The 23,343-nt window shown below is 49.2% G+C and overlaps 1 protein-coding gene across 8 annotated transcripts; it reads left to right on the forward strand.

The window, feature by feature from the left end:
* The first annotated feature begins 768 nt into the window (after positions 1-768).
* Positions 769-22,316, forward strand: Dcaf4 (DDB1 and CUL4 associated factor 4). 8 transcript variants are annotated; one of them, XM_030246954.1, is made up of 14 exons: positions 769-939; positions 6,466-6,562; positions 9,490-9,590; positions 10,299-10,456; positions 10,938-11,228; positions 12,601-12,703; positions 14,189-14,332; positions 15,182-15,231; positions 16,222-16,301; positions 18,035-18,136; positions 18,266-18,363; positions 19,630-19,803; positions 20,111-20,225; positions 21,687-22,316. In XM_030246954.1, the coding sequence occupies exons 6-14, from the start codon at positions 12,629-12,631 to the stop codon at positions 21,947-21,949; spliced, it is 1,101 nt and encodes a 366-aa protein (XP_030102814.1). In that variant the 5' UTR covers positions 769-939; positions 6,466-6,562; positions 9,490-9,590; positions 10,299-10,456; positions 10,938-11,228; positions 12,601-12,628; the 3' UTR covers positions 21,950-22,316. The 8 variants fall into 8 exon arrangements, with proteins under 8 accessions (XP_030102814.1, XP_030102813.1, XP_030102815.1 ...); XM_030246953.1 differs by having other exon boundaries at positions 11,146-11,228; positions 18,038-18,136; XM_030246955.1 differs by having other exon boundaries at positions 777-939; positions 11,146-11,228; positions 14,193-14,332; positions 18,038-18,136.
* The last annotated feature ends 1,027 nt before the right edge of the window (positions 22,317-23,343 follow it).

Below are 23,343 nucleotides of genomic sequence, written 5' to 3' on the forward strand. Positions count from 1 at the left end.
GGCTGAAGTGTTTTCATAGGCCCACATCTATGATCACTAATAGCTAGCTTCTAGCGGTCCAGCATCAGGAGCCTGGGCGAGCACCGCACACAATGAATCTCAGGAAGGGATTCTGTTCTCCAAATGCAATTAAGATCAAGGCTGTTGGTGGTCCCCACTTAGCCTGACCTATTTGAACCCATTCTGCTCTCACTACTATCACTTCTGACCTGTTACAAACTCCGTCTTCTTTGCAGTGGTACTCTGGGGTGGTTTTCTGACCAAGGCACACGTGTACCATTCTAGAAATATTACCTGTACAAACTTTGGGCTGGAGATCATTGACAATATTTGTTCAACTTTCTTGTTACAGTGGAAGAAATTAAGGCCCAGAGAAGTGATAAGCACACCTTAGGTCACATAGCAAGGAGGAAACAACCTGACCTAGATTCAAGGAGCCTCCCGGCACCGGCAACTGCGTCCCAAAGTCTTTTTCGCTTTCCTCCTCAGAGTCTCCTTTGCTCTTTCCACAAAACAATCATCTTCCCTCTCTCACATATCAGTGTTAACTCGGGCCTGTGTACCAGCTCCAAGCCGAGAGAAATTTCTCGGGATATGATCCGCAGTAAGAAGGAAGACTCACTGTCAAGAGAGTACCAGGGACTCTGAGGAGGCGGTAGCAATCTCTAGCCCCGCCCCAAAGCGCATCAGACCCCGCCCCTAAGCGTGCCAAGCCCGGGCACGCTCGACCAGGACAAGGCGGAAATCCTAAGTCCCGCCCTCCGTAAAGACCGCCCCTACTGACATGGACAGGCAGAAGCCTAATTCAATGAGAAGAAAGAACCGGCCGCTTTAGTCCTATGGGGTGCGACAACACAACATGAGGGTCTTTCCGGATCTTTGCACGCCCCTGGGTGCTCCAGCCCAGAAGTGTCGTAGCTGAGAGGACCATCTGTGCAGGTAAGGCTGTTCCCATGCGTGGCGTGCATCTGGGCGCCGACGGAGGGTGCCGCTGTACCCACGCAGAGGACAGAGAAGGCAAGGCTGAAGGCAGGAGGAGTGAGCGTGCCATACAAGGCCGGAGTGGGCGTGGGCCAGGACCTGGCGAGTCCTGCGGCGTCCCCAGGATCCCCTTGCAGAGTCCAGCCTGCAGTAGACCTCTGCCTCTGTTGAAATTTGGGCTGTGAAGAAACACGAGGCCAGGAGGCCAATAGTACTTTATGGTATAAATTTTGGAAGTTTATGTTTTTGGTTTTTTTGTTTTTTGGTTTTTCGAGGCAGGGTTTCTCTGTGTAGCCGTGGCTGTCCTGGAACTCACTCTGTAGACCAGGCTGCTGGCCTTGAACTCAGAAATCCGCCTTCTGCCTCCCAAGTGCTGGGATTTTGCTTTTTTTTTTTTTAAAGGCTTCTTTTATGTATGTGGATATTTGGCGTGCATACATGAGTGTACTTCGAACAAGCCTGGTGTTCAGGGAGGCCAGAAGAGATCAGTGAGATCTCCTCCAGCTGGATGATCGTGAGCCGCCCTGCGGGGTGCTAGGATTTGAACCTGGGTCCTCAGCTTTCTTAACCACTAAGACATCTACACACACACACCTTTTAAAAGAGCTTTTATTTTTAATTGTGTATGTGGGTGTGTGTGCTTACATGTGTCTGTGGAAGATCCAAGAGACCCAAATGTGTCAAACTCCTGAAACTGTAATTTGAGACGTTGTGAGCTCCTGAACTCTGAAGAACAGCAAGTGCTCTTAACTGCTGAGCTATCTCTCCAACCCTAGCGGTATCTTTATAAGACACAGAAAGAGAGGTTACGTGGTGGCTTGCCTGAGGTTGTGTGCAGGCTGGTATTTGGAAAAGTTAGGAAGCCCAGATGTGGACCAGCCTCCATTCCCTGCCACAGTAAGATGGGTGTTAGTGAGAAACGAAGCCTTTCCACACCAGTTCTAGTGACTTTGGGGAGCGCCACAACTCCCTCCACCTTGGATGACCAGACACAGCCTTGTGTGTGGAGCAAGGCAGTAAGAAGAAAAACATAAAACAAAACAACTAACAACTCCAAGTCAGCTACTCGGAGAAGACAAAAATCCCACGACCTGGAAATCCAGTTGTCGATAACAGTGGAAAGTAATCGAGGTGGTGTCTTTTGGCTGATGGAGCCTACAAGTGCAGGATGCTCCTGTATCTCTAATGCGACTTTGTTAGTCAGGTATTGTTAGTTCTATAAGCCTCGGTTTCCATGCTGTGTAGTAGGGTTAGCTTATTATGGTTGTGTATTTGTGTGTATGTATAATGTATGTGTGTAAGTGAAGGTTAGGGGGCAACTTTGTGGAGTTGGGTCTCCTGTGGATTTTTATTTTTTCAGTTTTTTTTAAAAAGATTTATTTATTTATTATATGTAAGTACACTGTAGCTGTCTTCAGACACACCAGAAGAGGGAGTCAGATCTCATTACGGATGGTTGTGAGCCACCATGTGGTTGCTGGGATTTGAACTCAGGACCTTTGGAAGAGCAGTCGGATGCTCTTACCTGCTGAGCCATCTCACCAGCCCCTGATTTTTGTTTTTTTGTTTTTGTTTTTTTGAGACAGGGTTTTTCTGTATAGCCCTGGCTGTTCTGGAACTCACTTTGTAGACCAGGCTGGCCTCGAACTCAGAAATTCGCCTGTCTCCTGCCTCCCGAGTGCTGAAATTAAAGGCATGCGCCACCACTGCCCGGCTCTCCTGTGGATTTTAGGGAGGGAATTTATAAGGATAGGTTTGCGTGCGTGCGTGTGTGTGTGTGTGTGCGTGTGTGTGTGTGTGCGTGCGCGTGTGTGTATGCTACTTGTGTTTGATTGCTCTCAAAGGCCGGAGGAGTGTTGGGTCACTTAGAACTGAGTGACAGGAGGTTGCGAGCCACCTTGATAGTGGGTGCTGGGATCTAAGTTCAGGTCTTCTACAAGAGCAGCAATTGCTTTTAGCTGCTGAGCCCTCTGTCCAGCCTCTTATTTTATATTTTACACCTGACAGAACTCTTGGTGAGCTATCTGCATTTTCTCATTTTCCTCCTGTGTTCACTCATGGTCCATACCATTGAGGGTGGAAACCTTATTGAAGGGGCCATTTTATCCTGAGTTTTACCAGCTAGTGGTGTTAGCATTTTGCATCTTATTATGTCTTAGGAGTCAGGGTCTTACTGAATTTTCCTATGATTGCATTATCTCTTATCTATCTATTTATCTATTTGTTATTTGTTTGTTGTGTGGAAGTTAGAGGACGACCTGACCTGAGGTGTCATTTGTCACCTACCTTGTTTGAGACAGGGTCTTTGGTGTTCTCTCTTAGTTCATTAGGCTGGCTGGCCTCAGAGCTTATGAGGAATTGTCAGCCTCCAACGTCCCATAGAGTGGAACCGTCTTCTGAAGATTCCAGCCTGTATAAATGTCAAGGGCTTTGTCTCCACAGCCCCACTGAATATCATAGCATGCTGCTTTATAGTACATTTGCAAGGTCACTATGTAATCCCGAGTTACGTTACTGTGTAATTACGTTACTATGTAATTCCGAGTGCTTTTATAATTAACCCCACACCCCAGGCCCCAATCTAGCCCTGCACTGGGGTGAAGTGGTAAAACAGTCCCAGGCCTCCAACCAAGATGTCCTCCAGTGCTTGGAGTCTATCCTTGGGTAGCAACGAGCCCAGCAGCACTGATGCACCAACCCAAACATGCTGTTGCTCTTATAATGCACCCACTCCAGGGCCGTGGATGGGATCTGCTGCTTAGCCAATGTTTACTGCCACACAGAGAGCCCCAGTAAACCAAAGCCTTTGCCAGACCTGCATCATGGGGAATATTGAGGCCAAGCCTGGAAAGGTTATGGGGGAGGGGGAGGCTGGATGGGCTTTTGGGTCCTCTAAATGCTCCCCCCCCCCCCCCGGTTTTTCGAGACAGGGTTTCTCTGTATAGCCCTGGCTGTCCTGGAACTCACTTTGTAGACCATGCTAACCTCAAACTCAGAAATCCACCTGCCTCTGCCTCGTGACAGTGCTGGGATTAAAGGCGTGCGCCACCACGCCCGGCTCTAAACGCTCTTGGTATCTGGGGAAACTGCCTGACACCAGGGAAAACCTCCAGCCTCCCACAGAGTAAAAGAAACCGGTAGGCCTTTGCCCCAGATGTAAAGAGGGGCTTGGGAAACTGCTAACAGACTGGGTGCTGGACTTCTGGACCACCCACGAGAAAAGGTGGCGAGATGGGAGCCAAAGGAGCTGAACCTTTGAAAGCACCGTAAAAGTGAAATGAGGTGACCTCCTTGTGACAGGAGCAGTTCCCAGATTATAACGAGCACTGGCTCCCCTCCTGATAGTGATCCTGTACCCCAGCCACTCTGAAGTTCCAAGGGAAGTTCAGGGCCAGGCTGGCCTTGACCTCACTTTGTAGCTAATGGTGACCTTCAGCCTGATCCTTCAGCCTCCTACTGCTAAGTATTCTGATTACATCCTGGGCCTGCCTGGCTTTGAGTGTGTGTGTGTCTGGAACAGGGCAGGCACCCACCTGACAGCCAGGGATCAACAGATGACAAAGACTGGATGTATAGGGAAAAATAACAGTGTTAAACAGACTTCTCCCCGTTTTCGCTTTTATCTCAACATGGCTTAGAATCTAGATTCCTAAATTGCACAGTATCCTAATAGCTTGGTATATCAACGAAATGCTACTGAAGGTAGACTCAACTAAGGAAACTCTGTTGAACGGAAATAGGGATTATAAAATACTATACTCCCAGCATTGTAATGCCTATGCAGTCAGTTCCCAGCCACCACATGGTGGCTCATAACCATCTGTAATGGCATCCGATGCCACCCTCTGGTGTGTCTGAAGACAGCTACAGAGTTGTTTTGTTTAGCTCAGCAGTAATCTGCACCTAGCCAACTGGGTCAGTGGGTGCTAAGAATAGAAGAAACAACCGTGGATCTCTTGCCTTAGCATAGCATGAGCAAGGCCCTGAGGTCAGACTCCAGCCCTGTAGCGAAACAAAATAGGAACTTACCTCCAGTGAGATGGGAGTGGATAAGCCAAGGTTAAACCAAACAAACAAATGCAGATATAAACCATAGTATGCATCCTGAAAGCAAGCTTGTATTTTAGAAAACCATACTTAGACATGGACTGGGTTTTGTTTGGTTTTGTTTTTAAGGGGTGGGGGGGGGTGCTTTTTGTTTTTGAGGGTCTTGGGTAGCTCAGGTTGCTCTCAATCTCCCTGTGTGACCCAAAGAATAACCTTGACCTTGCGTTTCTCCTGCCTGTAATCTCATGTGCTGGGGATTACAAGAGTACCACCGGGCCATCTTCGCTTTCATTTATTTTTACTCTGTGTACGGGTGCTTTTCCTGCACTTGTGTCTGCTCGCTGTGCGGTCGGTCAGTACTGGGAGAGGGCCTCAGTGTGCATGTGGAAGTCATAGGACAATGGGGTCCTGGGTTCAAACTCAGGTTTGGCAAGAAGCACCCTTACCTTTCACTCAGCAACTTTTTAAAAATCGTGTGAATGTGAGGGTAGGGTCTGCACATATGAGTGCAGTCGGTGCCTTACAGAGCCAGAAGAAACTGTTGGATCCCCTGGAGTTTGAGTTAACAAGTAGGTATGAGCCACCTGATGTGGGGGGCTGGGAACTGAACTCAGGTCATCTGCTAGAGCAGTGTGTGCTCTCTCTTTAAACTGCCATATCTCTACTCCTTGTTGGGTTCTTTTGAAAGTCTAGGCAGCCTAGGCTGGTCTTGCAATAGTGACCTCACTTCCTGACCCTTCCAAAACTGGGGACCATTAGTTGCTACCTCAGTGAGAGCGTTTTAGAATGCTGGGGTCAGGGGATGTGAAGACATGGAGTGGGTATGTAGATCGCTCTGCTGGAATGTTCCTGCGCCTTGGGATTCCAGGGGGAGCCCCTGTGACTCCCCTGGCGGGCTTTCAGAGAGCAGAGATGAGAGGAAGCCTTTAAACATAAACTAGACATCTGTGATGTCCCCAAGGATGAGGTGGACATCTGGGGGGGAGGGGGGTGTCTTGGAAAGACATGGGGACAGGTGTTTATTTCTCTGAGACAAGAGCAAGAATTTGTGCCGGGTGTGGTAGCGCACACCTTTAATCCCAGCACTTGGGAGGCAGAGGCTGGCGGATTTCTGAGTTCAAGGCCAGCTGGTCTACAAAGTAAGTTCCAGGACAGCCAGGGCTATACAGAGAAACCCTGTCTCGAAAAACCAGAAAAAAAAACCACATGAGTATTTGTGGAAAAGATGCAGAACAAGTTATTCCTGCCTGGTCACGTCTCTTCTCTAGGACAGAGGATTACACTGTCAGTGGTGGGAGGGGACGTTGGGAAAGTGCTAGGAGCAGATAAAGGCGTGGGTGGCAGCCTTAGCAGTGACCATTGAGCATGGTGGAGCTGCCAGGCAAGAAGGAGAGCGCACAGCCAGGATGTCTGGCGTTCTGTGTTCCTCTCTCCTAGGAACGGACATGGATAGGAACATCTGGAAGAGTAGGAGAAGACGCGGGCGAAGCCGACACCAGAGCCCTGCCCTGGGGCAGTGTGATTCCAGTGAGAGGTATGTGTGCAAGTTTTGAAGGGCAGCTACGCTCAGCACTGTTCTGGCCTTGTCTGATACCATGCTTAGACGTGTACTCCTCAGAACAAGCCGGCACTGGGGCCAGCAGGCTCGAAAGCTTGACGTGTTGCCTGCCATCAGCACTGTTCCAGGAAGTGATCTCACAGTCGCACTCTTTGTTTCACAGGGACGGCTTCTGACCAGAGTGTCAGCCATAGGCTACTGGTAGAATTGTCTTTTATTTGTTGTTTTGTTTTTCAAGACAAGGTTTCTCTGTACAGTCCTGACTGTCCTGGAACTCACTCTGTAGACCAGCTGGCCTCGAAACTCAGAAATCCACCTACCTGCCTCTGCCTCCGGAGTGCTGGGATTAAAGGTGTCTGCCACCACTCCTGACTAATAATACAAATTTTTATGTGAACTCCAAGTTGGTTTTTGGGTTTTTTTTTGGTGTGTAGAGGGGCTCTCTCTCTCCATAGCTCTGACTGTCCTGGAGCTCACTATATAGATCAGACTGGACTCAAATTCGTAGCGTGACACTACCATCTGGCATAGGGAGCCTTAACATACACAAAAGTACACAAGTAATAGGACAGTGAGCACTGCGTGCCCCCCCCTTCTTAGATGATATTTTACAGTCCCCAGGATACATTTTTTTTTTTTTTTTTTTTTTGGTTTTTTGAGACAGGGTTTCTCTGTGTAGTCCTGGATGTCCTGGAACTCACTCTGTAGACCAGGCTGGCCTCGAACTCAGAAATCTGCCTGCCTCTGCCTCCCAAGTGCTGGGATTAAAGGCATGCGCCACCATGCCCGGCCGTTAGGATACATTTATTATCCCGCTATAATATGCTTTTATCTAACATATAACATATTATGAAGTATAAACAGTCTTGTCTCAGAACAAGAGCACCCCCCTACCCCTTGCCCCATTCTCCACCTGGCCTCACCGAGGACTCCTAACAGGAGGGCAGGAGGAAGTCTGCACATAGCCCTCAGGTTCACAAGTTGCTCCCTTTCTTCAACACATATGCGGTTTCCACATGTCTGTCCTGTGTGTGTCTGTGTACATGTGTGTGTACAAGCGTGTGTGTACGCGTGTGTAGTGTATGTGTGTGTACACACGCACTCGTGCACGCATGTGTGTGTGTGCATATGTGTGTCTGTATGAGTACATGTATGTGTGTACACGTGTGTGTGTGTGTGTACGTGCGCATGCATGTGAAGGTGAAGGGACACCTTGTAGGACTGGGTTCTTTTCTTTACTGTGTGAGTCCCGGGGATCAACCTCAGGTCATCAGGCTTGACCCCAAACATCTGTACCTACTTAGCTGCCTTGCCAGCCCAGCCCTCCCCTTAAAATAGATAAATTTAGGGGTGGCAAGATGACTCAGTGGGTGTGAAGTCATGCTGCCACCGTGGAAGGAAAGAACAGACACTCCTCAAGTTGACCTCCAACCCATACGTGCTTGCCCACACCCATACACACTTAAAATATTTTTTAAAATTTCAAATATCATGGTATTTCTCCACATTAAATTAACACAAACAGTACAAATCCCTTCAGGGTCGAAGGGAGAAAAAATAGCTGTAACCCTTGGAGGTCTGTTTTCCCGACGTGCTCTGTCCCATCTTACTCTGTCCTGTGAAGACCCTTAGTGAGGGTCTCAGCCCTTGGAGCCTGGAGCATACAGCAAGTCTCACTGCCTGTAAATCTCCAGCTTGACCCATACAATAGGAAGGTCAGCACCCCGCCCAGCACTGGTATGTTTTGTTAGGAGAGTCACGGGTATTTTCTGGGCCTCAGGCCTTTCCACAAGCCATAATGGGAGCAAGACGTGATCTGTGCAAGAGTCAAGCACAGTTTTGGCAGAGTGGCTTGGAAACCTGTTGGGCACAGCCACCTTTTGGGCTCCACATGGAAAGAATGGAGCGGCAGCCCTTAGAGAGAAAGGCCAGCATTTGTCATGACTCTTAATCCATCTTCCTGCTGATCACAGACCAGTGGCCTCAGAAAGTTCTGGGCCAAAAAGGGAGAAAAAAGACTTTTCCTACATCTATGCATGGCATCGGTATTGGTGGGATGCGGGCTCTTCTTTGCCTCCCTCAGCCTAGCTGTGCAGACTTCCTTTTATTGTGTGTGAGGAGAGAGGAGAGACATTCTCACCCTGCGTCCCAGTCTAATTGCCACAGAGACCGCTGGTGGCTTTACAAATCCAGAGTGTCAGCCATGGCTCCACCCTAATATTACTGAGGAAATTACCTCCGCTCACCAAGGCGTCTCCATCTGTAAAGTTGTCTGGCCAGATAAAATTTAAGCCTTCTGCTGCTGTAGCCAATGAAGCTCACCTGGCTTTGTAAATGCACGCGGGCACATGGACAGAGAGCCCAGCTGGTAACATACTTACTGGCAAAGAGCTCTGGTTTTCTTGTCATCCTGGGACATTCCAAAAGACAGCAAGGAACTCAAGTGCAGAACTGAGAAGATAAGGGCTTCTTGTGACAGGCGTCCTCTTAGGAAGGGAGGGAAGGAGAGGAGGAGGAAGGGGAAGAAAAAGAGTCTGACCCTTGTTTTGGTGATTCACAGAAGCGGTCAGTGCTCTGTGAAGGTCAGATAAAGGCTACAGATGTGCTAAGTTGGACCTTCAGTGAGAATGAATGAGAGCTGGCACCGGGGAGGTGGCTGGGTTTATAGGTAGACTGGTTTGATTCCCCGGAACCTGTGTTTAAAAGTCAGGTGTGGGGCCATGTGCTTGTAACCCCAGTGCTGGGAAGACAAACAGAGCCCTGGGGTTCACCTGCCCACCTAGTCTGCTTCGTGAGTTCCAGACCAGTGAGAGATCCTGCCTCAAAAAGATTGACACACAGTATTGTCATTTGGCCCCCGTGAGCACATACACACTCCTATTGCCACAACTGTGTGTCAACAGGTACGCCACAGGGGCATCTCAGAGCTCACAAGATTCTGGCCACCATGATGCTGAGTCCCCGTCAACCTCGTCCAGCAGAACTGGAGAGTCTTCAGTGCCAGGTAGGCAGTAAACTGGGCAGGGCCCCTGGCCAGCCTGGGGGAAAGATCAAAAGCCTTCTCCAGCCTCAAACCAGGTAGTGACCCTGCCTGGCTACCATTCCTCAGCCAGGGCTCTGTCTCCCCACTTGGTGGGGGGAATCAAAAACCCAGTCTTCTTTTTTTTTTTTAAGATTTATTTATTTATTTATTATATGTAAGTACACTGTAGCTGTCTTCAAACACTCCAGAAGAGGGCATCAGATCTCATTATGGATGGTTGTGAGCCACCATGTAGTTGCTGGGATTTGAACTCAGGACCCTCGGAAGAGCAGTCAGTGCTCTTAACCACTGAGCCATCTCTCCAGCCCTCAAGAACCAATTCTTGACTTGAGGGAATTCTAGAGAGAAGGTAATCCACTGACAGAAGGAGCCAAGTGTCAGTCAGGAGTGATTCTGGGGCAGATGGTCTTCCCGGTACGGACCTCAGTGGCTGACCAGGAATGTCACTTAGCCAGCAGAAATGATACAGAGACTCTTTATTATCATTAATCGGGTCTGTTTTTTTGTTTTGTTTTGGTTTGGTTTGGTTTTTTTGGTTTTTCGAGACAGGGTTCCTCTGTATAGCCCTGGCTGTCCTACGCCACCCCACCTGGCTTTTTTTTGGGGGGGGGGGGTCTGTTTTTTTTTTTTTTTTTTTTAATTGGGTCAGTTGAATTCTTTTTTCTAAAGAACTTCCAGGTTTTTACTTTGACCCTGAAAAGAACCGATACTTCCGTTTGCTCCCGGGTCACAACAACTGCAACCCCCTCACAAAGGAGGGCATCCAGCAAAAGGAGATGGAGAGCAGGAGGCTGCAGCTGCTGCAGCAAGAGGACATGCAGAAAAAGGTGGGCTACCCTTGGCTACCCAGTGCCTGCTACTCCCAACAGCACCCATCTGCCGCTGAGAGCAGCTGCCAGTCAGGTGCCCTGGGACACTCACGTATGACAGACTGTGCTATCAGAGTTTCCCTGACATGGAAATGATGGATTAAAGACCAGGCAAGAGGCCCCATTTCCCACTTCCCTTTCTGTCTGCTGACATAGACCCTGGCATCTGGTCTCACTCTGTATACACCAGCCTATTGCCTATGAGCAAGCAAGAGGGGTGGCACAGACTGGCAAGCCCCCAGACTGCCTCGTACTGGGTTTCTCTTACTGCCAATGAGGGGAGACTTTCAGAGGACACCATCAAATTTCATTGATTGGATTTCTGTTCATTAATACCTGTGTCCCGCATTATGTCCTGTGGAGTTAAATATTTCTGTTACCCAAACTACAACACAACAACTAGACAATGATTTTTTGTTGTCTTTGCTTTTTGGACAAGGTCTCTCATAACCCAAGCTGGTCTGGAAAGCACTGTGTCCAAGGATGGCTTTGAACTGGTGTCCAGTATCCACCTCTCCAGTGCTAGAATTCCAGGTTTATGCCCACATGGCTGCCTTCACTGAATCAATCAATCTTTCTTTCTTTCTTTCTTTCTTTCTTTCTTTCTTTCTTTCTTCCTTTCTTTCTTTTTTAATTTATAAACTTAGAAAATTACCAGAGTGGGATTTAATGCATCTTCCATCCTACGAAAAAACCAGCTGGGTTTTCTCAACTTCTCCAGTTATTGCCGGTAAGACATCTTATTCTGTCTTTGGATGTTCCTTCTGTAGTTCACACATCCAGTCAGGAGAGACCGTGTGCTATAGATGATCAGTCTTCGTAGCTGGGGGTATTGTGGGGCTTCTGGGGGTCCTGCTTGAGGTTTAATAAAGACACGGAGACATCTATATAAGTTTAAGAGAGTCGGCCTTTTGCTGGGAATGTCTCTCAGCTAGCCTCTATCTGAACCAGGCTTCTCCACCTTTGCCTGCATGTGGTCCATACTGCCTACTCCCCAGACCCATCTCTCCCTTGTGCATCTGCCTGTATCTACCTGCAGGCTCAGCTGGTCTTTAAGCCCCAGCTCTAAGCCATCAGCCCTTCATTATGCAAAAAGCCACACTCCTTACTTGACCAATTGTCCTTCCCCAGGGCAGCTTGCCTCTCTTTTTTTTTGAGCTTCAAAATGCTTGCAATTGAAGCCCAGCAGCTCAGTGTAGAGTTGTACTTGCTTTATATGCCTGATTCAATCCTGTGTGTGTGTGTGTGTATGTGTGTGTGTGTGTATGTAATCTCTTTTGTGATGTCCACTGGTTAGGTCTAGTTAGTAAGATAAGATGAAGGGAGAACACAAAGCTGGGAAATGGGCAGTGAGAAGAGACCCACGTGCAGAGAGGCCGTGGAGAGGTTCTGTTAAGTTTAAGGCTGGCTGAGAGACAGCCCCTCCTGTTCTCTAAAGAGGAAATTGAAGTTCAGAGCAGAGTGACTGACTCCAGGTAAAAACAGAAACAGGATCTGTCTGGCCCCAGCCCCCGAGCCCATCCCCTTACCCTCTGCTTCCTCTACATGCACATGAGATAGACTAGTGCCTACCTCAGGAAAGGCCAGCCATGCAGGGGTAGCATACGGCCTCCTGCATCTCCTTCCCAAGAGGGCAGAAGTCTGTCTGCTTGACCTGGAGAGGAAGCTGTCCCGTGGAAGAGGAAAGAGGCGGTGAGGTGAGCGGCGGAACATCTGGCCTCTTCTAATCCACTGTATGCCCTTCGGCAAGCTGATCATCTCTCGGGCCCATTTTCTTCATCCCAAGAGAATGTCTGTACAGGGTGACTGGGGAAATTGCTGTAGTCTAGCTCTGTGATTTGAGGAAGGGCTACCCAGTCTGTCAGTTGTCCATAGCATTGTGTATGAGCCCTGCTGTGGAAGTGGGTGTGGGAAAGGCAGAATCCCAGCCTTTTTTTTATGGTTGAAACATGACCTCCTTGCTTTTGTGGCCCAGACTGGCCTTGAACTTCGGAACTTCACACAGAACTGGTTCTACACGAATACACCTGCGTCAGACTTGGGTGTGTGGCTGTGGGATCCAGGCATTCCCCATGCCCTCCCGTTTCTGTTTCTCTCTCCAGTTTATCCCATGAGCTGCGGGTGAGCTGCATGGAGAGGAAAAAGGTAGAGATTCAGAGCTCAGACCCTTCTGCTCTGGCAAGTGACCGGTTTAACTTCATCATGGTGAGTGAGATGTGTCTGTCGGTGCCCAGGTATGGCTGGCTGCTATTGCTGGCCTGGCTAATAAGAAGCTGATTACTGTGGAAAAAAACAAACAAACCAGGTGCCTTCCTTTTGGTTTGTTGGGGTTTTGTTGTTGTTTTTAAGGTGTGTGTGTGTGTGTGTGTGTGTGTATGTGTGTGTGTGTGTATCGTTCACCCTTTAATCCCATCCCGTGAAATAAACCTGGGTCTGGCCATGTACCACGGACAAAGTATCTTGTCCCTGGCTGTGCACAGTGTGGGCCTGATCCTTGGGCCATCAGCTGAAGCATGGTGGGGGTCCTGCATACCTCCATTATATAATTTGTAGGAAGTGGAAAGTCTTTGAATCTACTGAGACCTGGACTGGAAGTGAAGACCAACTGCTAGGGTCTAGGATCCAGTGTACATTGTTAAGGAGCCAGAGTGTGCCCTGCACATGAAGGACCCTCCACCTCCACGGGCCTCCTGAGTGCATGCCATCCTTTCTGGAGGCCAAGGGGAAGCCTTGGAGGCTGAGACTAGGCCATGAAAGCAGTGATCTGCTGTCAAGATGAGAGGCTAAAGCCACAGAGTGACTCTTGAGGCTGGTGTTGAGGCCTCCTGGCCCAGGAGCCCCTGACAACAGAACATATCCATGAAAGAAGTACTGGGGCCAGGCCCCAGTCTCTGCTGCAGCAGCCCTCCTGAGGGCCCAGTGAATGGACAGTAGCTACTTTGCTGCAGTGGGTCCCCTTGAGCCCGTTCCCTGGCAGTGTGCCTGTGGTAGAGCAACCTCCCTGTGACCCAGCATCACATGTGACTAGCTGGCTAGTACAGCCAGAGGACTGGGGAGGCAGGTTGCCACACTCGATTCCCATTATCGGTAGGTACCTCCAAGCACATCTCTTCAAAACTGTGAAGTAGGAGGAATTTCACAAGTGTGTGTGTGTGTGTGTGTGTGTGTGTGTATACACTTGTGCATAGGAACACAATTACATAGTAAAAAAGATAAGTATAGAGATTTTTAGTTTTAAACAACAGTGTTAAATTTTTGTTTAAAGGAAGTGTACTAGGGGCTTTTTAAGACAAGGAGACTCTGTACTCCAGGCTGACCTCAAACTCAGTTCTCCTGCGAAGTTAGCTTCCTGGGCATTGGGATTACAGGCCCTATGTTGTATATTTAAATTAGAGCTCTTCCTGGCTTTATGGTGGTCACATGGTAGAGTCCTCTGTGCCAACACTGAGACCCTTCCAGACTTGTTTCTGAGGTGGTCACTAAGGACACCAGAGTTTCTGTCAGGCCCTCTTTTTGCCATCTTCATCAGTGCCTCAGAAATGGTAGGGCAGACGCTGTGAGATCACTTTGTTGGCGTGTACTCACGGAGCGGGAGTAAGTCGGGTCCCTGCCTTATTCCCTGATGGAGAGGAGCTTAGGCAGCCCACATGGCTTGGCCTGAGAGGTCACTTGCAGCCTGTTTCCCTCCAGGCAGACACTACCAGTGACCGCCTCTTCACAGTGAATGACGTCAAAATCGGAGGCTCCAAGTACGGCATCATCAACCTGCAGGGTCTCAAGGCCCCCACGTTCGAGGTGCAGATGCATGAAAACCTGTACTTTACCAACAGGAAGGTACGGCCTGTCCCCACCCTTGTAGCCTCTTGCCTTTGGGCCTAGGCCACTGCTGTAGTTGGCTGAATTCAGAGAGGGAAAGGACTTTGTGAAGAATCCAGGAGCAGTTGACTCACTTTTCCAAGGGACAGATGGTTTGCTGGTTCCTGAGAGCCCACAGGAAGAGCAAGGCCCAGAGAGTCTTAACACCAGAAGAGAAATGTAGTTTAGGTGCTTGGGGTGAGCTCAAGGCAGGGTACTTCACTGGCTGTCAGGAATATTCTTTTCTGAAGGATCAGAACTGATCTGGAGGGGTGTGGTTCCTGGAATAGGGCTGCAGCCATCACAGGCTAGATGGAGTTCTTTGCTGTGACTCACAAAATGTCAGGTGCTCCATCCGAGAATAGCCTTTATTGCTGCATCTAAGACAGTGACTTCCCGTTGGATAAGACATAAGCCATGAGCTAGATACTGGTAAAAATGGCTTGGGGAACCCAGTGTGGTAGCTGTAATCTCACTCAGCACACAGAAGGCTGTGCCCCTACAAGTCCGTCTTTTTTCTGTCCCTCCCTCCCTCCCTCCCTCCCTCCCTCCCTCCCTCCCTCCCTCCCTTCTTTCCTTCCTCCCTTCCTTCCTTTCTTTAATTTTAAGGGGCGTGTATGTGTGTGTGCATACTTGTTCACATGTGTCTGTGTGTGTCCAAAAGAGGGAGTTCTCATGGTGCTAGGACCCAAACTCAAGTCCTCTGTAAGAGCAGCAAGTGCTGAGCCATCTCTCTAGTCCCTTACCAGCCATTTTCTAGGCAAGCATCTTACAGTTGTTCTCCACGAGCAGCAGTCAGCCAAGTCTTTCTCTCCCACACTCCCACAGGTGAACTCTGTGTGCTGGGCCTCACTCAATCACTTGGACTCCCACATACTGTATCCTTCGGCAGGCGAATGGGTTTAGTACGCAGCCAGGTGCTTGCTGGTACGGGCCTAAGCAGCTGTGGAGATGGCAGAGGGGTGTCTCACCTTTTGGGAAAAGTCTACACTTGGGTCCACAACAGGGAGTCTCCATAAGCAGCTGAGGTACAGAGGTGACTGTTTCCGGAATGACGATCAAGTTCCTGTGTTCCAGACATCTGGGACTTGATGTGTGGTTGCTAGAGCTAGCATTGGCCCTAGAAGTCTGACTCCAGGATCCACCTGCTCTACCACTGACAAGAAGGTTTAGGTTTGTGGGTCACCAGACAGACCCAGCATCTCTATCAGGGAGGCTGCTTTGGCAAGGGAATAAAGTAGAAAGGATAGCACATCCCTAAGAAGGTTACCCAGCACGAGGTGGAGGGAGGAAGCAGCAGATAGGGGAACAGAACACCATGAAGGGAGTTCTTTTGACACCGAGCACAAGACTAGGTCTTAGGCCCTGTGGCTGTAGAACAATCTGGTCTCTGTCCACTCAGAGCCCGTGGGCTTTTCTCTAGGAATACAGGAGCCCACTGTGAGGCCACCTGTGCTCTGTTGTGTGAAACTTGTTTCACACGTTTTCATGAGTTCAGTCTCATCACTGGTGAGTTCCTAAGCTTTCATGCTGTCATCGGACCCGAGACTTAGTTCATCGTGTGCACAGGCATGTGTGGGCATGTTATACCGCAGCCTTACCAGACTCACTTCACCTTGAAAAACCCCAGTTCTTTAGTAGAAGATGGGAAACAGATTGCAGGAGACTACGAGCTTTTAACGGTGTCTGTGACATTATGTTCCTGAAGAGACGGAAACTGAATGCGGAAGGTGTAAAAAGTGTTACATCTGGACAGTGTTCTCTGCCCTACTTGGCGTTTTATAACTTCCCAAAGGATACTGATGGCGTCCTTCTCCCAGAGGACCATCCTGTCTGTCCCTGACTGTCCTTAACAGATTTTTTTCCAGGCTGTGCCTCATGGGCCTTGCAGAGACGCCAGGCTGTGCCACCTTGCTCCCCGCTTCACTGTTTGTCAGTAACCACCAAGGTACGGACGGAGTCCTTTCCTTAGCTTTGAGGATGTACATCCTCTGTCTCCCTGGGGCTCACTGAGATGCGGGTACCAGAGGCTGGCTCGGCCCCCATTCAACCCTTGGGGAGGGATTGGGCAACCCTGAGGGGGAGCTGCCCCACGATTGCTGCATCCTAGAGTTTGCAGCTCTTTGTAAGCCCTTTGAGGTCATGTCAGCCAACTAGAGCAAAAGTACACATAACTAGCCAGTGCAAGACATTAAAATGTTGGCTTGAGCTGCCTCTAGCGCTCATTCAGAGGCATTGATTAAGCTCCCACGTGTGGTATGTATGCTGGCTGGCTGCCAGCAATTCGCTCCCCTCTGCATGCTGTCTTCAGACTTTTCAGAGGGTCGGCATCTGCCGCATGCAGTCAACTCCAAGAGTGCAGACTCCAGGCAGAGACGGCCCAAAGTACAGCTACTGCATTCCCATGTCCAAGCACATTGCTTGACCTCTAGAAGATGGCGGCAATGCCCTGTAGCGGGAAATATTAAAAAGAATGGCAAGTTCCCACCCTACACCAAGCTTCTCTCTGCCCCAGATCTTTGTCTCACCACCTCTGCCCCTTAGCTGGTCCCTGATGGCAGTCCTAGCTCCGGTTCACCTGCCTCAGAGCTGCCTGTTTCCTCTCAGCCATCTACCCACTGTGGTCAGCGGTCCCAGACCCCAGTAACCCGGTAAAATCAAAACTCAAGAAGCTTATAATAATCAGTCAAATGTATATAATAACAAATTCTCAATTCACAAGATGCCCACCCAATAATTTCAGAGCCAATTGATAATGATAGAAGCTGGCCGGGCGTGGTGGCGCACGCCTTTAATCCCAGCACTCAGGAGGCAGAGGCAGGTGGATTTCTGAGTTCGAGGCCAGCCTGGTCTACAAAGTGAGGTCCAGGACAGCCAGGGCTACACAGAGAAACCCTGTCTCGGAAAACCAAAAAAAAAAAAAAAAAGAGAGAGAAAGAAAAAGAAAAAAAAGATAATGATAGAAGCTGCCCACCTAGATTAGACAAGTTATCCCAAGTATTCTTTCCTTTTATAATATTCATAACTACCTGTGGCTATTTAAAGCCACGCGGAATTTGGATCATCTTCCTCTCCCTCCATCTTCCTTTCTTCTGTGTTGCTCCCTGCCTCTGCACCTCTTAGCCCTGCCTTCCTTTTCCCTGTACAATCACAGGCTTCTTCTTGTATTAATATTTAAATTAATCGGAAAATTCTGCTACAGTGCCCACCCCAGCAGGTTCCTATGGAAGTAAATGAAGCCAGGAGCATTTAGCCCTGTTGGCATCTCACTGCCCAACGACTTATGGGGCATGCATCTTACCACTGAACAGAAAAGGAGACTGAAGTCTTGGTCTGAGAGTTCTGAGCAACAGAATTCCAGCAGGCTGAGGCAACCTCTGGGGAGGGCAGCCCACTACTGCTGACATCTTTCTGTTGTAAATCCACCATTGCCATGTGAGAGCTCCATCTGCATGACCTCATCAAATCCTAGTCACTTCCCAAAGGCCCTGTCTCTGAAATACGTCAACATATGGTTTGGGGGTGATTGTTGCAAATATGAACTCTAGAAAACACCTAACTCCAAGCTGGGGTCTGAGCCCTGTTTCCAGTACCGTCCCAGATCTGTGGTTGCTAGCCTGGTATCATGGAGAGATGTCCCTGGGCCTGGAAGGCAGCCCTGTTTTCCTTCGTTTCTCTTAGCAGGTACAGACCAGCCTGGCATGCTCTGTAGTTTCCGGATCCCTGGGGCCTGGTCCTGTGCCTGGTCCTTGAACGTCCAGGCAAATAACTGCTTCAGTACAGGTGAGCCATGGCCATCTCCCTGGGTGTTGAGTACAGAACTCCACAGACCTGAAGACCCCATCCAGCAGCTCCTCTTCCCCAGACTGCCAGCATCCCTGGTCCCAGGGATCCGTTTCTTGTCTCCATCAGGTTTGTCTCGGAGGGTCCTCTTGACCAATGTGGTGACAGGACACCGGCAGTCATACAGGATCAACAGTGATGTCTTGGCCCAGCAGTTTGCAGTCAAGGTGGGTTGGCCTGGGAAGGGTTTACTAGAATGCTCTGTACAGTGGAACATTTGAGTGAAACTCGGTTTCCCTGCTGTAACTCTGGGCTGGTGCCTCTTACAAGGAAAACAAAGCATGGGAAGGATCAGGGAGCTACCTTGTTTGTTTGTTTGTTTGTTTGTTGTTATTGGTTGATGGTTTTGGTTTGTTTTGGTTTTCTTGAAACCACTCACTATGTAGCCATGGCCGGCCTGGAACTCATTATGTAGGCCAGGCCATCCTTGAATTGAGAGGTCCTTCTTTCTGCCTCATCGTCTGGCATCCTGAGATTAAAGGTGTGGGCCGCCAGGCCTAGCAGGATTCACAGGCTACACGGAGAGGGTCTGAGCGGTGCAAACACTGGCTGATGTGGAACTGCCTCCCAAACTCCTTAGCCAGTTGTTAGCAGGTCTTGAATATTGGATTCGTCAGGACAGATCATTTTCAAACCTTCTGAGTTGGGACTGTGGATGCAGCTCGTGAGTAGCCTGACATTCCATCCTTGGAGCACACAACAAAACCGTGCAGCTCTAACACTAATTCATAGCCTTAGTTAGTTTCATATAGAACTTGTAAGTTATAGATTTAAAATTAAATTGTCTTCATTACTGTATTTCAAGGACTTAGCTATAGAAAATGCTCTCTTTCTTTAAAAGAGTGGGAGGAGGGAGACAACTGACTTGTGTTGGGCAGGAGCAGAGCTGGCCACTTAGCCCTTCACCCATCTGTGACAGAACCACACACTTATTAACCCAGCTGTTTGCTCTCGCCACCAGTCCATCACCCCAGATCCCACCAGAGCCATAGCGGATACAGGGAGACATCACTTAGGCCTTAGAAAAGCAGCCTAAGGGGACCGTGGATCTACCTCCAGGCACCTACAGGCTCACCACAAGTGACACTGGAGGAGACAGAGTCTACATCTTCTATCCTCTTACTAGAACTCAGCTTCCTACCTGGTGTGGTAGCATATACCTTTAATCCCAACACTCAGGAGGTAGAGGCAGGCAGATGCAGAACTCAGGCTCTGAGTTCTGAGGCCAGCCTGATTACAAAGCAAGTTCAGGCCAGCCAGGGCTCTGTTACATAGAAGAACCCTGTCTCAAAACAAAACAAAACAAAACAAGCAAACAAACAAATCAGCCACCCTTCTAACTCCACTAAGACCAAAACTTCTACCAGCCCCAATGCCAGGACATATCCTTTCTGCCAGGTGGTAAAAACTGGGCACGGTTGCTCTCTCCACAGACTCCTTTGCTGTTTAATGGCTGTCGTTCTGGGGAGATCTTTGCCATTGACCTGCGTTCTCCAAGTCAAGCCAAGGGCTGGAAGGCTACCCAAATTTTCCATGACTCAGCCGTGACCTCTGTGCAGGTCTTCAAGGAGGAGCAACACCTGATGGCGTCAGACATGTCTGGAAAGGTAGGGAATGCTCACCTCGGGCCTTTAAGATAGCAGGGTGCAGGTCACACAGATGTACCAAGATACCAGGGTAGGGGCAATCCTGGGAACTCCTTTGCTGCTCCATAAGCTTAGCTTTGTCTTGATAGAAGTGCGGAGGGCCTCTGTTCTATGATTCTGATGGACACAAGGCTCACAAGTCAGAGGCATCCGTCTTCCTAGTATGAGAAGGCTACTGAGATCATGTCACCCCTCCGGCTGCATACCTGGTAGTCAATGTGTGCCCGCTAGACCCCTCCCAAGTAACTGTCTGTGTTTCTACCTACAGATCAAGCTGTGGGACCTGAGGGCCACTAAATGTGTGAGACAGTATGAAGGTCATGTGAATGAGTACGCCTACCTGCCACTGCATATGCACGAGGAGGAAGGGATCCTGGTGGCAGGTGTGTGGGGACTGGGAGACCCCATCCTTCAGGTGCTACCTGTAAGGCCTCTCACATCTTAACCAGCAGAGGGAGAAAGTGGTAAATAAAGGGACCACGGAGATAGCAACAGTCAGCCCTCTATCATTAGATCAGTGGCAGGCAGCACCCTCGAGACAGACAGGTAGGGACTGAGTTGGACATTGGGCCTCTTTGAAGCACAGGATTTCATCAGGCACCATCTTGCCTAGAAAGCTCACTTAACATGAGCAGCCATTCTGCTCACGTTCCCTTAAGAGGATGCTGAGAAATTAAGGGTACCCAATGAACTTGGATCCTGGCCTTCTAACATACTGATGATCTACCAAAGGAGCAGCAGCTATCTAGCCACTACACCCTGAAGGAGCTAGACTGACTGCAGGTTGTACTCTCTCCAGGCTACAACCCCAAATCCGTGCTTCCACCTAAGGAACAGGGAGGAGGCCCTGACTCATTTGCAGTGGTCCAGAAGCCTTGTGAGCTAATGTCCCTACAGAAAGTTCTCACCCGTTCCATTAAAATTCTCGGGGGCTAAGCAGCATTAGTGGGACTTTTCTTAAATGTACGTACCATCTTCATCAGCACCAGCACTGGACTTTTTCCTTTCCTGTGCTGGGTGGTGGACACATGATGAGCCTTTCTGAGAAGCAGGCAGTGTCTGCCCAGCTGTAACAGCTAGCCACATCCCCCAAGGACATCCTCTGCCATGGCAGCAGAGTCCCAGAGTCACTGAGTGGTCATTTGGGAATCTGACTGCTAAAGCCCCCACAGATCTAGCATCCATCTGGGCCACCGTAACCCATGGAGTCCCATGCTACATCGTCCTAGGTTGGAGTCCTGTGAACTAACTTGAACACTTTAACCATCTGTTCTGTTGGGGTGTAACTAAGTTGGAAGGTCTTGCTGGGTAGTATTTTTCATCCAAAGGGACCCAGCTGCCTGGCATTTGGATAAGGTGGGCTGGACTCCCACTTAAGGACCACCTCTACCCATAAGCCACCGCTGTGCCACAGCCAGCCAGGACATCCTTAGCATTTTGAACACGTGCAGCTAACGAGGCTTCTGGAGCAACAGACCAACGTGTGTCTTAATTTTAAGAAATGTATTAGCAGAAACACCTTCCCCCAGAGCAGTGGTTCTTCCTACCACTGCGACCTTTGAATAAGGTTGCTCATGTTTCAGTGACCCCCAACCATACAATTGTTTCCATTGTTATTTTGTAACTGATTTTGCTACTACTAGGAATTGTAATTCTGATGGTCTGAGGGGACCCCAGCGTGACCCAAAGAGGGTCACAACACACAGGTCAAGAACTTCTGTACCAGGGGATTTGTTTAGGCTTAGTCACATTTAGCCCTGAGAGGTCATGAGAAGCAATGTCCACATGCCATACATACTTTGTTTCATTCTCTAACTCTCTGTGTTATTTTTCCTCTTTCTTAGTGGGCCAAGACTGCTACACACGGATCTGGAGCCTCCACGATGCCCGCCTGCTCAGAACCATACCCTCCCCATGCCCAACCTCCAAGGCCAACATTCCCAGTGTGGCCTTCTCTCCTCGGCTTGGGGGCTCCCGGGGCGCCCCAGGGCTGCTCATGGCCGTCCAGCAGGACCTGTACTGTTTCGCCTACAGCTCGTCTTGTCCAGACAGTCAGGAGGAGGGCAGGTGGGAGCTCCCTTCTGTTTCCAATGAGGACATTTTATAAATGGTGCTTGCTGTATGCAAGTGGAGTCCTTCAGCCTCGGAGGGCAGAATGCAAAGCGACTGACCTGGGGCCTGGAGAGATGGCTCAGTGGTTAAGCACTGGCTGCTCTTCCAGAGGACCCAGGTTCAATTCCCATCGACCAATAGGCACCTCACAACCATCTCAGACTCCAGTTCCAGAGAATCCAGCCCCCTCTTCTGGCCTCCTTGACGGCAGGCATGCGTGGGATATGGATAGAACACGCAGGCAAAACACCCGTACACATAAAATAAAAAATACATTTTCTTCAATTTTCTAATTTTGCCAAAGTATATTATGTGGAGTAATGTCAATAAAGGCTCAGAGTATGAAAGGCCTCATCATAAAAGGTATGTACTTCTTTGCCTATTGAGTTCCATAGACATCTCCTTCATTAGCAAAGTAGGCTCTGGACTGAAGACTGGCAAAGCAGAATGAGAGCTGCAGCCTTCACCAGGAACTGCCTGGTGGGGAGACCACCCGAGCACTGCAGGCCGGGAAGAGCTCTAATGCCTGGGAAAAAGGCAGCTGGGATGCAGAGGGAAAAGCAAGCCACAGCTTTGTTTCTGCGGACTCAGGACCAGGTTTGACACCATTATATGTGGCCTTCTCAAACAGTAGCAAGAGGTCCCTCCCAGATTTTCTTGTTACCATGCATGGGTACTGGACGGGAAGATGGATCTTTGAGAGTGCTGTGGCTCCAAACAGCCCTGAGCATGCCTTTCTCAGCATCTTCCAGGCTGGAAGAGGCAGCGGCAGCTTTTGGCTTGCCAGTTCCACCCAAGGTCAAAGAAATTGGCTTTGACTTTTTTATAAATTTTTTATTTATAATGTTAAAAATCTGGGCTGAGTTGGGCGGTGGAAAAATCTGGGCTGAGTTGGGCGGTGGTGGCGCACGCCTTTAATCCCAGCACTTGGGAGGCAGATGCAGGCAGATTTCTGAGTTCAAGGCCAGCCTGGTCTACAGAGTGAGTTCCAGGACAGCCAGGGCTACATAGAGAAACCCTGTCTCGAGAAAACTAACTAACTAACTAACTAACTAAATAAATAAAATCTGGGCTGGAGAGATGGCTCAGCAGTTAAGAGCATTTCTGGCTTGCTCTTCCAGAGTTCAATTCCCATCAACCACATGGTGGCTCACAACCATCTGTAATGGGATCTGATATCCTTTTCTGCTATCTGAAGACAGCGACAGTGTATATATATATATATTAAATAAATCTGTAAGCTGATCCTTAAAAAAAAAAAAACTTTTCTGTCAATCAGTAAAGTAGAAAGCATATGTGGTAAGTTTCTGGTTTAGATTGTTTCTCGAGGCAGGGTCTCTCTGTGTAGCCCTGGCTGTCCTGGAACTCACTTTGTAGGCCAGGCTGGCC

Source organism: Mus musculus, chromosome 12 (genome assembly GCF_000001635.26).
Source record: "Mus musculus strain C57BL/6J chromosome 12, GRCm38.p6 C57BL/6J".
In the NCBI taxonomy this organism is placed as follows: Eukaryota; Metazoa; Chordata; class Mammalia; order Rodentia; family Muridae; genus Mus; species Mus musculus.